Below are 14,732 nucleotides of genomic sequence, written 5' to 3'. Positions count from 1 at the left end.
TGGGAACTTCCATATGCCCTAAAAAGACAACAAACAAACAAACAAACCAAACAAAAAGGAACATCAGTGGAGTTCCCTGGTGGTTTAGTGGGTTAAGGACCCAGTGTGGTCACTGCTGTAGCTCAGGTCATTGCTGTGGCATGGGTTCAAACCCTGGCCTGGGAACTTCCGCCTGCCAAGGGTGTGGCCAATAAATAAATAAATAAAGTTTTAAAATGGGTTGGAAAACGTTTCTTCCTTTTCAATTCTCTGAAGAGTTTATGTGGAACTGGTATTTTTTCTTTGCTTAAATATTTTGTAGAATTCACCAGTGAGGCTAGGTTTTCTTTGTGGGACAGGACTTTGTTTTCTTGGGTTTTTTGATGGTATGCGGAAGTTGCCAGGCCCGGGATTGAACCCGCACCACAGCAGTGACCAGCAGTGACCACACCATGTCCTAAACCCACTGCAACACGAGAGAGCTCCCTGTGAGATGTTTTTTAACGACAAGTTGAATTTCTTCCGTAGATGGAGGGCCGCTCAGGGTATTATTTCTTACTGCCTGAACTTTAGTCGTTTGTCTCATAAAGAAATCATCTCGTTGCAAACTATTTTTCTCAGTAATTCAGCCGTTTGTGAGTATGGGGTGCCTGGCCTCACACGAGCCACACTTGTAATGAAGTGGAGGAAGTTTTTCTTGTTTAATAAATGTTTTGGTAATGGGGGAAAAAAAAATCACCTCATTCGTCTCAGTGGTCAAATTTTTGGCATAAAGCGGTTCCTAATATTCCCTTATTATCCTTTTAGGACCTCTGGGATCTGTAGTGGTTTTCCCTTTCTTATTCCAGATATTGGCAGTTTGTGTTTCATTTCTGATCCTTTTGTCTAGAGATTTATCAATTTCGTCCATCTCAAAGAACCGCCATGTAGTCACTGATTTTTTTTTTTTCCCCCATTTTCTCTTTCCCATTTCATTGATTTCTGCCCTGTATCGTTTCCTTTATTCTACATACCTTGGGTTTACTTTGCTCTTTTCCGGTGTTTTAAGGTAGGAGCCGAGGTCACTGATTGGAAACCCTTTTCCCTATTAAAAAGATGATTTACTCCAACGCGGATTTGTTGAGTCCCTCCATGTGTGATCGCGGAGGCGTGCTTTGGAAAATACCTGAGCTGTCAAATGCATGTCTGCTCTTGAGAAGGCCCGTTGCATGTTTGCAAGTCAAAGCGTTTCCATTCAGTGTCACTGGGAGGCTGCGTCTGGTTACATTTATAGGTTTTTAGAGGATAAAACTCACTGTGAACTGTCGTGGTGCTTAAGATGGTTCTCGAGGAGGGCGATTCAGTGAAGCCGAGGGAGGAATAGTTCAGTTATGGTTCAAAGTGGAGAGACCCTGGAGCCCGCCCCAAGCCCATGCCTGATTCTGCTGAGAGTGGACCTGAGGCCCGAGGCTGGTGCAAGACCAGAGAGACCCGACAAGAGCAGATGGGTCTGGCCAGAAGAGAGTTCTTTGGTCTGGTTCTGCTTGTTGAGGCGGGGGGTGTGGTGAGAAGCTCGGGGGAGAGGTGTGGAGCGGGTTCGAAGCATGGATTGTGGTTGCGAAGTTCTCACATCTCACACAGTGATAATAGACGTGCAGATGCCGGGAGAAAGCCGTCCTGAGTCACTTAAGAGGCAGTTTAATTTTGGTGACTTTTTGGTGTGTGTCCTGAATTCTTCAATGTGTGATCTAGTTCAGAAAAGCCCTAAAAACGTGCTAAGTGGAGCTCTCAAGACGTTGCTCAGGCCAGGAGACTTTAGGGGCGCAAGGGTTCGTATTTAGAGTAAGTAAGAAAAACTTGGTAAAATCCTAGTTTTATAGGTGAAGAGCCTGAGACTGGCCAGAAATCAATGCCTCATTTGTAGACCCATGGGCGGTTTGTGGCAAAGCTGGAGCCAGGACAGAAGATTCCAGTTCCCGGTGTCTTGCCAGCGCCTGGCCTGGCACCTCGCGTTGGGTTCTCTCCGCAGGCCTGAGGCTCACTGTTAATTCTGGGAATAAAGAAGCAAGACAGCCCCTGACCTCAGACAGCACATTCTGGGAGGGCAGGCAGTTGGCAGGATGGTTTGTCTGACTCCAGAATGTGGTTCAAAGCTGGGGACAGCGGGGAGCCTGAGGGGGGCGGTCTGGGCAGGCCACACAGAGGAGACAGAGCCGAGCTGAGCACGAAGGCCAGGTGGAGAGAACTCACGCGGCTGTGAATCTGGCACTTTCCCAGGAAGGTGAACAGATAAAGGGCCAGACCTCACCTCTGTGCTACGAACCAGGTTGCCTGTGGCAGCCGGGAGGAAGGATAAAACTGGTTAGCAGCTCTTAGGAATTAAACGAGACGTGGGGGGCCAGGCTTATACTCTTTGTATAAGTCAGTTTGTTCATAGAGTATGTGAATAGCTGTTTTAATAACGCCACATGAAAAGCGTATGACACTGCGAATGAACTCTTTCTCTCTGGTGGATGCAAGTCCTCTCTGCCTGACCTGCCGTGAGCTCTTCTCTGGGCACCTGATGGCATTCCCCCCAAGAGCGGCATGCACAGCGCAGGCAGGGAGAACAGTGCCACCCCGGCCAGGCCTGGGACTGCAGCTCCTTTTGAGGCAGTGACGTCTTGGTCAGGAGTGCTGGGAACACGGGCGCCAGAGGCAGACAGGCCCGGGGTCTCCCCCCGTGTCCTTGTCCCCTAATAGCTAGGCGACCGGAGGATTAGCTTCCTTGAAAGACGTTTCTCATCTGTAAAATAGAGATAATGACCCTCATAAGAGACTGGAAAATCCTACAGTCCGCGCTGGTGGTTTTGCCGTGGGGCGGCAGGGGCAGGGGTTGTTGCATTTCGCCTTTTCATTTGAAAAATTGAGCTGAATAGGAACACTTAAATCATGCATCACTGTAAAATCACGTCGGATTTTTTCATCATACCTTTCATCATTATTGAGGTATTTAACATGCAGACTTGAGACAATGGTTAAGCCTCATGTAGACGTTTATTCTCCTTCAATCTTCTTTTCCACTTGGCGTTCGATACTTTCTTTTCTTTCTTTCTTTCTTTTTTTTTTTTTTTTGTCTTTTTGCCTTTTCTAGGGCCGCTCCCGTGGAATATGGAGGTTCCCAGGCTAGAGGTCTAATCAGAGCTGTAGCCGCTGGCCTACGCCAGAGCCACAGCAATGCCAGATCCCAGCCGCATCTGCAACCTACATCACAGCTCACAGCAACGCCGGATCGTTAACCCACTGAGGAAGGCCAGGGACCGAACCCGCAACCTCATGGTTCCTAGTCGGATTCGTTAACCACTGCGCCACGACGGGAACTCCCCTTTTTTTTTTTTTTTTAATTTTTTTGATACTTCCTTTTTCTCCCTTAAGGTCAAGTGAATAATGATTCCTCTCTGGCTGTGGGTTTTCTCCAAGGGCAGGGGTTTCCGTACCGGGCCCTACATCAGAATCACCTGGGGAACCTAATTCAAGAGGGCTTTTCAAGCCCTCCCTAGCGAAATGATTTAGCAGAGCTGGGGCTCGTTTTTATAAAGCTCCCCATTGAATGTGATGAGCAGCAGGCTCGGGAACCCAGGTTGATTAGGCATATAAAGCCGTCTGAGCCCGGATTGTCACCTGCCCAGAGGATCTGCTTGAGCTGGATCTGGGACTATATATAGTATAGACTGGGGATGGGAAGAGCTTAATGTGGCCTGAGAGGAGCAGAGGTACTAGTATTTTATAATCTATCATTGCAACTTTATTATTATTGATCAGATATTTTAAAAACCAGGCAAATGGTCACGTTGTCTTTTTGTTTTTGTTTTGTAGATCGTGAGGACCAGTCAATTCTTTGCACGTAAGTAAATGTTGAATGTTCTGACTTTTCGTTTCCTCTGGAAAGTAAAGCAACTTTTTTTTTTTTTTTTTTTTTTGCATGGGAGGCGGGGGAAAGGAGAGCCGTAATTCGAGATTGATGTAAATCTTGGCAGTTACTGTTTTAAGATGAAAATGTATACGTTGCTTAAGTTTGGTGGTACTGTTTGGTTGTCAAACTGGGCTTTACACACATTTCATAATGTTAATCTGTGAAACTTACCCCTTTAGTTTGTCCAAGTGCTGACCTACTGGACATTGCAGGAATTTTCCCAGGTTGGGAAGCATTATTGATCACCAACCGCCTTGTGTGCTGTGTGCGAAGTACTGAAAAGTCAAGATTGACTAAAACAAGGTCCAGGCAGGAAATGGTCAGATTTGCACGTTGGGAAGGTCATGTTGGCTGCAGTGGGGAAGCTGGACAGGAGGAAGCTCGGTTAGGCGGAGCTGACAGAGAGCTGGTCACAGAGCCAGACAGAAGCGGATGGGTCTAAGTGGGGGTTTGGCTGGGGGCGGGGCTCGGCTGGGGGCGGGGCTCGGCTGGGGCGGGGCTCGGCTGGGGCGGGGCTCGGCTGGGGGCGGGGCTCACCCGGGCTTTCCGGGCTTAAGAAGCGCTCAGAGAGGATGCAGTTGCCGCCTGATGCGGGAAGGGGGAGGAACGGGTCCGGAGTGGAAGGTGAGTCGTTTGCTGGAGGACCCTGACTTTGACATGCCGGTGGCTCAGCTGAGTGGAGTTGTCGCCGGGCCGTTGGCCACGCGGCCGTGGAGTACCCGGCACGCCCTGCCGGTGGCCTGGGAGGCGCTGGCAGCTGCGCGGGGAGTGAGGTGGCCTCAGAGCGTGGAATCCTGAGGACAGGCGACGTTCACGGGTGAGGAAGGGGTGAGGTGCCGTGGCGACGGCCCCAGCCTTCGGCCTACTGCTTCCACAAAGCTGTAGCCGTCGAGGAGTCGGAACTCAGAGAATTTGTGTGTGTTTTCGATGTGGGAGAACTGAAATGCGGATGAGAGGGAAGCGGGGCGGGACGGAGAACTGAGGGGCGAGGAGGGCACAGGGTGGGTGTCAGGGGAGATGACGGGGTCGGGGAGGCCCATAGCGCCCGATGTGGGGGTGGGGGCGGGGAGGGCGTCTCTTTCCAGGACGCGGAAACTCGGTGCTTCCTGAGGAGGGGGGGGCAAGGCTGACAAAGCTAGTCCGCTGAGGCGTATGAATTAGCTTTTTCAAATCACAAACCCGCCCGGATACTTAACCTCTTCAAAAAAAAAAAAAAAAACGCTTTTCCCAGCAGTTGGGTTGGGCTCAGCTGGGCGGCTCTGCTGACCTGGGCCCAGCTGCGCTGTGGCACCTGGGCTCACTCCCGCCTCCGCGGTCAGCTGCCAGGCCCGCTGGGGCGGGGGTGCCTGGGTATGTCCTTCAGCCAGCGGGCCAGGCCCAGGTTTTAACGTGGTGGGGGGTTCCAAGAGCAGCAAGAGAGCAAGCTCCAGTGCAGAAGGGTTATGCAGGTTTCTGCCTGGTCACTCTTGCTGCTGGTCCATCCCCAAGCCAGACCCTCGGCCAGGTTTTTGTTTTTGATGATCTTACTTGGCAGACTAAATCCAAGGGTCAGAGCCACTGCTCCTGCTCTACACGTGACCTCAGAGGGGCTGGGGAAAAAGAGGGGGCAGAGCTTTTTAACAAGAGGGTCTGAGAGAGTGAGGAGGATGCCTCTGACTTGGCTGGCTTGGGTGCAAGGGTGGAGAAAGCATCCAGTAAGGCCAGTGGGGAGTGGGGGAGTATTGGGTAAGGAGGTGGGTGACTTTGCACACCACAGAATGGGGGGTCCCAGAGAGTATGGCAGGGGGCAGAAAATAATGGGGTTTGTGATCGGGAGAAAGACAACACAGCGTGAGAGGAGAGAGTAAGAATGAAAAGTGACCAGAAGAACTACATTTCAGGCAGTGAACAGGGATGGTGGGTGGGCTGTGAGTCTGAAGGATCCCCCGAGAGTTCATCTCTGGGCCCTGGTGGGTAGAGGGGGGTCTTGGGCCTCTGGGCCACAGCAGCCTTGGCTCGTACTTCCTGGCTTCTACTGGATTTCTAGCTCAGGTGGGTAGCCGTGCAACCAGAAGAGTTTCTAGACCGTTGACCTTGTCGCAGTCCGTCGTGCTTCTTATAGAATCAGTGAACCTTCTAGACCCAGAGGACAGCAGGTGGGAAATGGTATCAGGCAGTTACAGGTAGTTTGATAATTGCTGGAGCATAAGGTGTAAAGTAGGGCATAAATGACAGTTTAAACCTCAACATGCCTAAAAAATTAACCTTTACTCCTGTATAAACAAGAAGCATCTCCCCGTATCCTTTTTTCCATCAATACTGTGTTTCCAGACTCGAGGCTTAAAGCCTTGCAGTTTCTGCTTTGACCCGTCTCTTCCTCCCTCCCTCCCTCCCTCCTCTTCTTCCACCCACCTCGGTGTGCAGTGGCTTGATGTGGGATCTCGTTTCCCAGACCAGGGACCGAACCTGGGCCACAGGAGTGAAAGCCCCAAATCCTAACCACTCTACCACCAGGGAACTCCACCTTGCCCTTCCTGTTTCTAGTTGTCGCCTCACTTGACATTTCTCCAGTCTTGTCCTCGTCCCACCCAGCATCTAGTATCTGGCCCGTTTTGGTGGATCCTGGCAACTTCCTTGCTATAGTTTGAATGGCAATGACCCAGCAGGTTGCAGTTCACACTGGTTTGCTCTCATCAGGCGCTTTTCCTTAAATACTGTGACCCATTCGTTGTTTGAGTCGTGTGTGTCATGTTTTACAGCTAGACAGTAAGGTAGGAACTGTGACTTAGCCTTGATTGCTTTTTCATTATCCCCTGAGAACCTGGCATACGTAGGAAATGGATAAAAATTCAAAAAAAGGAACCAATCTCTTAATTAAGTAGGAACCAAGGAAATAGGCTTAAGTACAGATTAGGAAGTTTTAGAAACTAATGAATAATGTATGTGTTTTCAAAGGGTAAAACCTTTCTTATACCATTTCATAAAAGCCTTTTTTTTTTTTTTTTTTCCTGGAAATTTCAAACCAACACAAAAATGGAATAGTAAGTGACTCATCCCATATAGCCATCCCCTAGCTTCAGTGATTTTTAAAATTTTCACCACGTTTTCTTTACTTGATTTTTTTTCCTTTTTTTAACCTTTGCTGATCCTTTTCCCCAGGTTTCTATTAAAAAAAAACAAAAACAAAAACCCTCAAACCTGAATTTTACTGAAAAATGGCAAGAGTGGTGCCCAGTCACCCTTCGCTTACATGTGTCCGTTCTCTCTGTCCACAGGCCCTTAGTTTTCTCTTACTGGGGCCATTTGCACTTGCCGGCAGACACCCGCACACGCTACACCTGGATGCACAGCAGGTGTCTCCTAAGAGCAAGGGTGTTCCCATAACCACAGGCCATTGTCGCACTGGAGGAAAAGGACAGCGCCTCAGGACTGTCATCCCGAATTTCTAGAATAGTCCTCGGGGCACTGCTTATAACTTAAAAATCCACCATCTTGTCAGGGTCTCACTCCATGCCTTCCTGATGTCTCTTCATTTTAATTCTATGTTCTAGAACAGTCTACTTTTTTTGCTTTTTTTTTTTTTTCTTTTAATTCCACTGGCCGTGTATGTTCAAAAGTCAGTTATTTAGAACCTGATCTGCAAATGTCTTTTTAAAACCGTGTGTTTTGATGCAGTTCTAGTCCTGATTTTCCAGCCCACACCCCTCCCCCTGGGCTTGCATGGCACATGCCAGCCACGAGCTTGGGGTTCCCAGGCCAGCCTGTACATCTGACCGGATAGCTATACAGATAGGCGGGATTCATTGAATTCGGTGTCCACCCCCTCTCTCCTCCCAGGAGGTGAGGCTCCTGTCACAGGGTTCAAAGGCCCAAACCTCTCATCACCCGTTTGGTCTTTGAGCTTGACCAGCACCCGCCCGGGAGCTCTCTAGGTGCCCAGCAGGGAGAACAAAGACGTTCCAGGTACTCAGAGGCTCCCTCCGGAATGCAGAACAAAACGAGGCAAATTCCTGATAATATAGCATCAGTTAATAAAGGCACCACAAGAATCTAGTCACTGAAACGCCATGAAAAGTGAGCTTCCTTCTTCTACTCACAAGCGAGGGAGGAGCAGGACTTGGGTGTCACCTGTCTGCAGGGTCCCAGGAATGGTGGCCCTGCATGCAATATGCAGGGGACCAGGTGCAAGATGCTTTGCTCTCTCCTTGACTGCTGGGAGCTTGGCTGACCATTTCCAACGAGGACCTTTGGGACTGTCTGGAAGCAGGAAGCGCTGGGGGAGGGGACGACTGCTGTTGGAGAGACCCAAAGGCGCTAATTTGTTTTTGTCACCGCAAGTGACCGTTGCAGGCACTAGTACTTGTGATTAGGTGGTCACTGTCATTTGAAACTGGTGTTTGCGTCAGTGAACAGGCTTGGATTGATCGGGTAAGTCTCCTGGCAGCTGGTTAGCTGTTCCTGGGCACAAAGTAGCAATCAAGTGCCATGTTTCTCTTCTTTCTTTTTTTATTTTAATTTTTTGAAAATTCATTTTTCTTTTCCAGTTGGACCTGTGGCATATGGAAGTTCCCAGTCTAGGGGTAGAGTCAGAGGTACAGCTGCTGGCCTACACCACAGCCACAGCAATGTGGGATCTGAGCCACAATGAGCAAGGCCAGGGATTGCACCCACAACCTCATGGTTCCTAGTTGGATTCATTTCCACTGTGCCATGGCAGGAACTCCTGAAATGCAGAAATCTTATGTATACATGTGCCGTGTAATTTGTGTAACCTAAGTCTCTATCAAGGTAGAGAACATTGCAGAGTTCCCTGGTGGCTCAGCTGCTTAAGGATCCAGTGTTGTCACTGCTGTGGCTCAGGTTCAGTCCCTAGCCCCAGAACTCCCACATGCTGTGGGCACAGCACCCCCCCCCACGCCCCCGAAAAAAAGGGAGTTCCCATTGTGGCGCAGCAGAAACAAATCTGATGAGGATGCAGGTTCCATCCCTGTCCTCGCTCAGTGAGTTAAGGATCCTGCGTTGCCATGAGCTGTGGTGTAGGTCGTAGACAGGACTCAGATCCCATGTTGCTGTGGCTGTTGTGTAGGCCGGTGGCTACAGTTCCAATTTGACTCCTAGCCTAGAAACTCCATATGCTGAGGGTGTGGCCCTAAATAAAAAGACCAAAAAAAAAAAAAAAAAAAATTACCATTATCGTCACCCCAGAAAATTCCCTCCAGTATCTGGCAGATTTCTGCCCTCACTTCTTTTAGCCTCTCGGAATTTTAATTCTTAGATACCTCTGGTTATGATAGTTGATAGCAGCTTTTCATGCTTATATCTGTTAAAAGCTACACTGTGACTTGAAAAATAGGAAAATGTGAAACAGTGTATTCCAGACTTCAGACACTGTGATATGTTCCCTGGTGCCTTTGAGGATCCAGCAAATAAAGAAATCCGGCAGGTATAGCCGCGATCTTCTTTAGTACACGCTGAGCTAGTTAAATTTCCTCTATGAGAGTAACAGTTTTATTTAGTAATTATTTTATGTTAAAAGTACGCATGCTTACAAAGGTATCACAAAGAGAAAGTATAATTGGAAGCAGCATTTTAAAAAAATCAGTACTTGGAATTCCACTATGGTGCAGCAGGTTAAAGGCTCAGCATTGTCCCTGCAGCAGCTCGGGTTGCTGCTGTGACATGGGTTTGATCCCTAGCCCCGAAACTTCCACAGGCCACAGACATGCCCCCCCGATCATTACCCAGGTAGTTTGATAGCTACTCTTCAAGCTGTACTTTTCCCATCGTTTATTCTACTTTTGCCTCAGTGGACGAATCATTTACTCTCTAATTTTTTTTTTCCCCTCTATGGATGAGAAATTGACCAGTTGATCGAAGACAAAATTGGAACATTTTATTTGAGCCATATTTGAGGATTATAACCGGGGAAAGAGCACCCTAGAAAGCTCAGAGAACTGCTCTGCCCGTGAGAGGTTGAGGCACAGTTTATATAAGTCTTTTGAGACCGAGGGCTGTGCATCAAATGCCGTGTTATTGTCAGTTAGACAGTCCAGATCTCGGCATCATCCCGTTGGGTCCCGAGACCTCTTCCAGGATCAGGGAGGAGTGTAATCTTGAAGGGGTTGCCTGCTTGATACTCCCAGGATGTTGCTCTTTATGGTCGAGCAGATGTTCCTGCCGGTGGCGGGGGTGGCGGGGGTTTGCTCGATGGCTAATGCAGATCCCCTATGGGCTCTGGAGGAATGGGGAGGCCAGAGGGCAGGCGAGCATTTGCATGTGTAAATTCTTCTTGTCTTGCCATTTAAGACAGCAACTTTCACATCCCAAAGTGAGCAGGTCATTTATCCTCTGGCCTCATCTGCCTACAACTCCCCAACTAGCCTTTTTTTCTGCAGACTCAGGCCAGGCAGTGTGCGCCCTCACTGAAGAATCCTGGCCCCCTGCTTGGTCATTATCCCAGTAGCCCGACAAGGATTTCCTTGATCAAGGCAGAGCACCCCGTGTAATTGGAAGTGAAAGCCAGTTAAGAGTGTAACCTCAAGTTGACTTTCCTTCCCAGAGTTAAAATTTGTAGTCACCCTTGATGAGGAGACTACTCTGCTCTTTAAGCCTGCCTTTTACTTTTGTGTATTCTTTATATTTTTTTTATTAAAGTATAGTCGATTTACCATGTTGTACCAATTTCTGCGGTGCAGCAAAGTGACTCAGTTATACATACATCTTCATTCTTTTGTGTTGTGTGTGTGTATCTTTTTAGGCCTGCACCCATGGCATATGGAGGTTCCCAGGCTAGGGGTCGAATCAGAACTATGTCTGCTGGCCTACGCCACAGCCCCAGGAACATGGGATCTGAGCTGAGTCTGCAACCTACACCGCAGCTCACAGCAACACCGGATCCCCAACCCACTGAGCAAGGCCAGGGATTGAACCCGCAACCTCATGGTTCCTAGTCGGATTCGTTTTCACTGCGCCACAACGGGAAACTCTACATTCTTTTTTTAGAAAAAGTATTATTTTCCATCATGTTCTATCCCAGGAGATTGGATATCGTTCTCTCTAATAGACAGTAGGAACGTAATAGTTTGCATCTACTAACCCCAAACTCCCCATCCATCCCACGCCCTCCACCGCGCCCCCCGCCCCCTTGGCAACTGCAAGTCTGTTTTCCGTGTCTGTGAGTCTCTTTCTGTTTTGTAGATAGGTTCGTTTGTGCCATGTTTTAGATTCCTCATATAAGTGAGCTCGTGCGACATTGGTCTTTCTCTTTCTGACTGACGGCATTTAGTATGACAGTCTCTCGTTGCACCCATGTTGCTGTGAACGGCATTTTTGAATGACTGGATTGTATTCCATGGTGTGTATGTACCCTGTCTTCTTAATCTATTCATCTTTTGATGGACATTTAGATTTTTTCCATGTCTTGGCTGTTGTTAATAGTGCTGCTTTGAGCATCGGGGTGCGTATATCTTTTTTTTTTGTTTGTTTTTTTTTTGTTGTTGTTGTTTTTTGTCATTTCTTGGGCTGCTCCTGTGGCATATGGAGGTTCCCAGGCTAGGGGTCGAATCGGAGCTGTAGCCACCAGCCTACGCCAGAGCCACAGCAGCAAGGGATCTGAGCTGTGTCTGCAGCCTACACCACAGCTCACGGCAATGCCAGATCCTTAACCCACTGAGCAAGGCCAGGGATCGAACCCACAACCTCATGGTTCCTAGTCGGATTTGTTAACTGCTGTGCCACGATGGGAACTCCACATGTATCTTTTTGAATTATAGTTTTGTCCAGATATATATCTAGGAGTGGGATTGCTGGATCACAGGTAATTCTTTTTTTCATTTTCTGAGGAACCTTCATATGGTTTTCTGTAGCGGTTGTACCAACTTACATTCCCACCGTGTCAGTGGGTTCCCTTTTCTCCACACCCCCTCTACAGATAAACTTGCTATTTGTAGACGTGTTAATGATGGCCATTCTGACTGGTGTGACATGGCACCTCACTGTAGTTTGATCTGGATTTCTCCAAGCCCCCCTTTGAAAGAATACTGTTTACATTTTATGACTAAGTGCTGGTTAACTCTAGTTTTTCTCCTTTTAAGTGTGTTTGAATAATGCAGCAATTGTAAAACAGTGCTTGCTTCCCTTCAGCCTTCTATCAGGATGTGACAATAGATTTTTTTTTGTTGCTGTGAAGGAATTTTATTGATCACGTATGAATATTGCATTAAGTGGTGATGATAAGCGAACCGGGATTTCAAACAGTTGGTTGAATCTTCCTTACAAGTAACATACCTTAAAAGTTTTAAGCGAAGTTCCCATCATGGCTCAGTGGTTAACGAATCTGACTAGGAACGATGAGGTTGCTGGTTTGATCCCTGGCCTTGCTCAGTGGGTTAAGGATCTGGCGTTGCCGTGAGCTGTGGTGTAGGTTGCAGGCACGGCTCAGATCCCTTGTTGCTGTGGCTCTGGCGTAGGCCGGTGGCTACAGCTCCGATTCGACCCCTAGCCGGGGAACATCCGTGTGCCTCGGGAGCGGCCCTGGAAAAGGCAAAGAGACAAAAAAATTAAAATAAAATAAAAATAAAAATAAAAAAGTTTTAAGCTAATCAAATCAATAGGCTTGATGAAACAGCCAAGGCAACCCTGAAAATAGACCCCATAAACGTAGTCAGCTGATCTTGACAAAGGATCCAAGGCAGTGGAGCAAAGATTGTCTGTAACAAATGAGTGCTGGAACAGCTGAATGTCCACATGCAGAAAAAAAGGAATCTAGACACAGACATTACACCTTTCCCAAAAATGAACTCAAAATGGATCAGAGGTCTAAATGTAGAATGCAAAACTCTAAAACTCCTAGACTGAAGCATCAGAAAATTTAGATGACTTTGGGTATGGTAATGCCTTTTTAGATACAAAACCAGACCCAATCCGTAAAAGAAGTAATTTGTAATCTAGACTTAGTTAAAATCAAAAACTTCTTCTCTGCAAGAGACAGTTGAAGAGAATGAGAAGATAAGCCACAGGCCGGGAGAAACTATTTGCAAAAGACACAACTGATAAAGGACTGTTATCCAAAGAACTCTTAAAACTCAATAGTAAGAAAACAATTTTAAAATGGTCCAGAGGTTTCAACTGATACCTCACTAAAGAAGACATACAGATAGCAAAAGAGCATCTAAAAAGATGTTTTACATTCTCTGATATCAACCTTACAAATGTCTTCTTAGGTCAGTCTCCCAACATAACAGAAATAAAAGCAAAAATAAACCAACAGGACCTAATCAAACTGATAAGCTTTTGCACAGCAAAGGAAACCATAAAAAAAACACAAAAAGATAACTTAGAGAATGGGAGAAAGTAGTTCCAAACAATGCAGCTGACAAAGGGCTTGATCTCTAAAATATACAGACAACTTACACAACTCAACAACAAAAAAGCCAACAACCCGATTGAAAAATGGGCAAAAGGCCTGAATAGACATTTCTCCAAAGAAGATGAACAGATGGCCAACAAGCACATGAAAACATGCTCAACATCACTGATTATTAGAGAAATACAAATCAAAACTACCACAAGATACCACCTCACACCTGTCAGAATGGCCATCATTCATAAGTCCACACGTAACAAATGCTGGGAGGGGGTGTGGAGAAAAGGGAACCCTCCTGCACTGCTGGTGGGAATGTAGATTGGTATAACCACTATGGGAAAAGGTATGGAGGTACCTTAGAAAACTATACATAGAACTACCATTTGCCAGCGATCCCACTCTTGGGCATATATCCGGAAAAAGCTTTCCTTGAAAAAACACATGCACCTGCATGTTCATTACAGCACTATTCACAAGAGCCAGGACGTGGAAACAACCTAAATGTCCATTGACAGATGATTGGAGTAAGAAGATGTGGTGTATATACACAATGGAATACTACTCAGCCATAAAAAGAACAAAATCATGCCATTTGCAGCAACATGGCTGGAACTAGAGACTCTCATACTAAGTGAAGTACGTCAGAAAGAGAAAGACAAATACCATATGATATCACTTATATCTGGAATCTAATATACAGCGCAGATGAACTTTTCCACAGAAAAGAAAATCATGGACGTGGAGAACAGACTTGTGGTTGCCAAGGGGGAGGGAGTGGGATGAACTGGAAATAGTAGATACAAACGATTGCCTTTGGAATGGATGAGCAATGAGATCCTGCTGTGTAGCACTGGAAACTATATTTGGTCACTTATGATGGAGCATGATAATGTGAGAAAAAAGAATGTATATATGTATGTGTGACTGGGGCCCCTTGCTGTACAGTGGAAAATTGACAGAACACTGTAACCCAGCTATAATGGAAACAATAAAAACCATTATAAAAAAAATAAAGACCAGGAGAAAAACCAAGAAATGAAATAAAAGTAAAAAGATGTTTTCCGTCATGTCACCACAACACACCTCCTAGAATGGCCAAGATCGGGAACACTGACAGCGTCAAAGGCTGCCAAGGACATGAAGCAACACGGCTGGTGGTGATGCAGGATGGTACCACCCCCTCGCAAGACTGTTCCGGAGGTTTCTTACTAAACATGCTCTTAAAATATGACCCAGCCGTCAAGCTCCTTGGTATTTTCCCAAAGGGAGTTGAGCACTTGGGTCCATGTCAAAATTTGCACACGAAAGTTTATGGCAGTTTTGTTCATGACGGTCCAAACGTAGACGCAACCAGGGTGTCCTTCGGTAGGTGAATGAATGAACGGCGGTACGTCCAGACGGGAATATTTCTCAGTGCTGGAAAGAAACGAGCTGTCAGGCCGTGAGAAGACACGGAGGAGCCGTAAATGCATATTAGTA

General features: G+C 47.0%; 1 protein-coding gene across 1 annotated transcript in view; it reads left to right on the top strand.

Moving 5' to 3' along the window:
* The window catches only part of MYH10 (myosin heavy chain 10), a 133,974-nt gene that overhangs the window by 32,239 nt on the left and 87,003 nt on the right, over window positions 1-14,732 (top strand). Inside the window, 1 exon segment of the mRNA XM_021067863.1 lies at window positions 3,814-3,841. Coding sequence (XP_020923522.1) covers window positions 3,814-3,841 — 28 coding nt within the window.

This window comes from Sus scrofa, chromosome 12, assembly GCF_000003025.6.
Source record: "Sus scrofa isolate TJ Tabasco breed Duroc chromosome 12, Sscrofa11.1, whole genome shotgun sequence".
Lineage (NCBI taxonomy): Eukaryota > Metazoa > Chordata > Mammalia > Artiodactyla > Suidae > Sus > Sus scrofa.
This window is presented reverse-complemented; position numbering and strand designations above follow the sequence as displayed.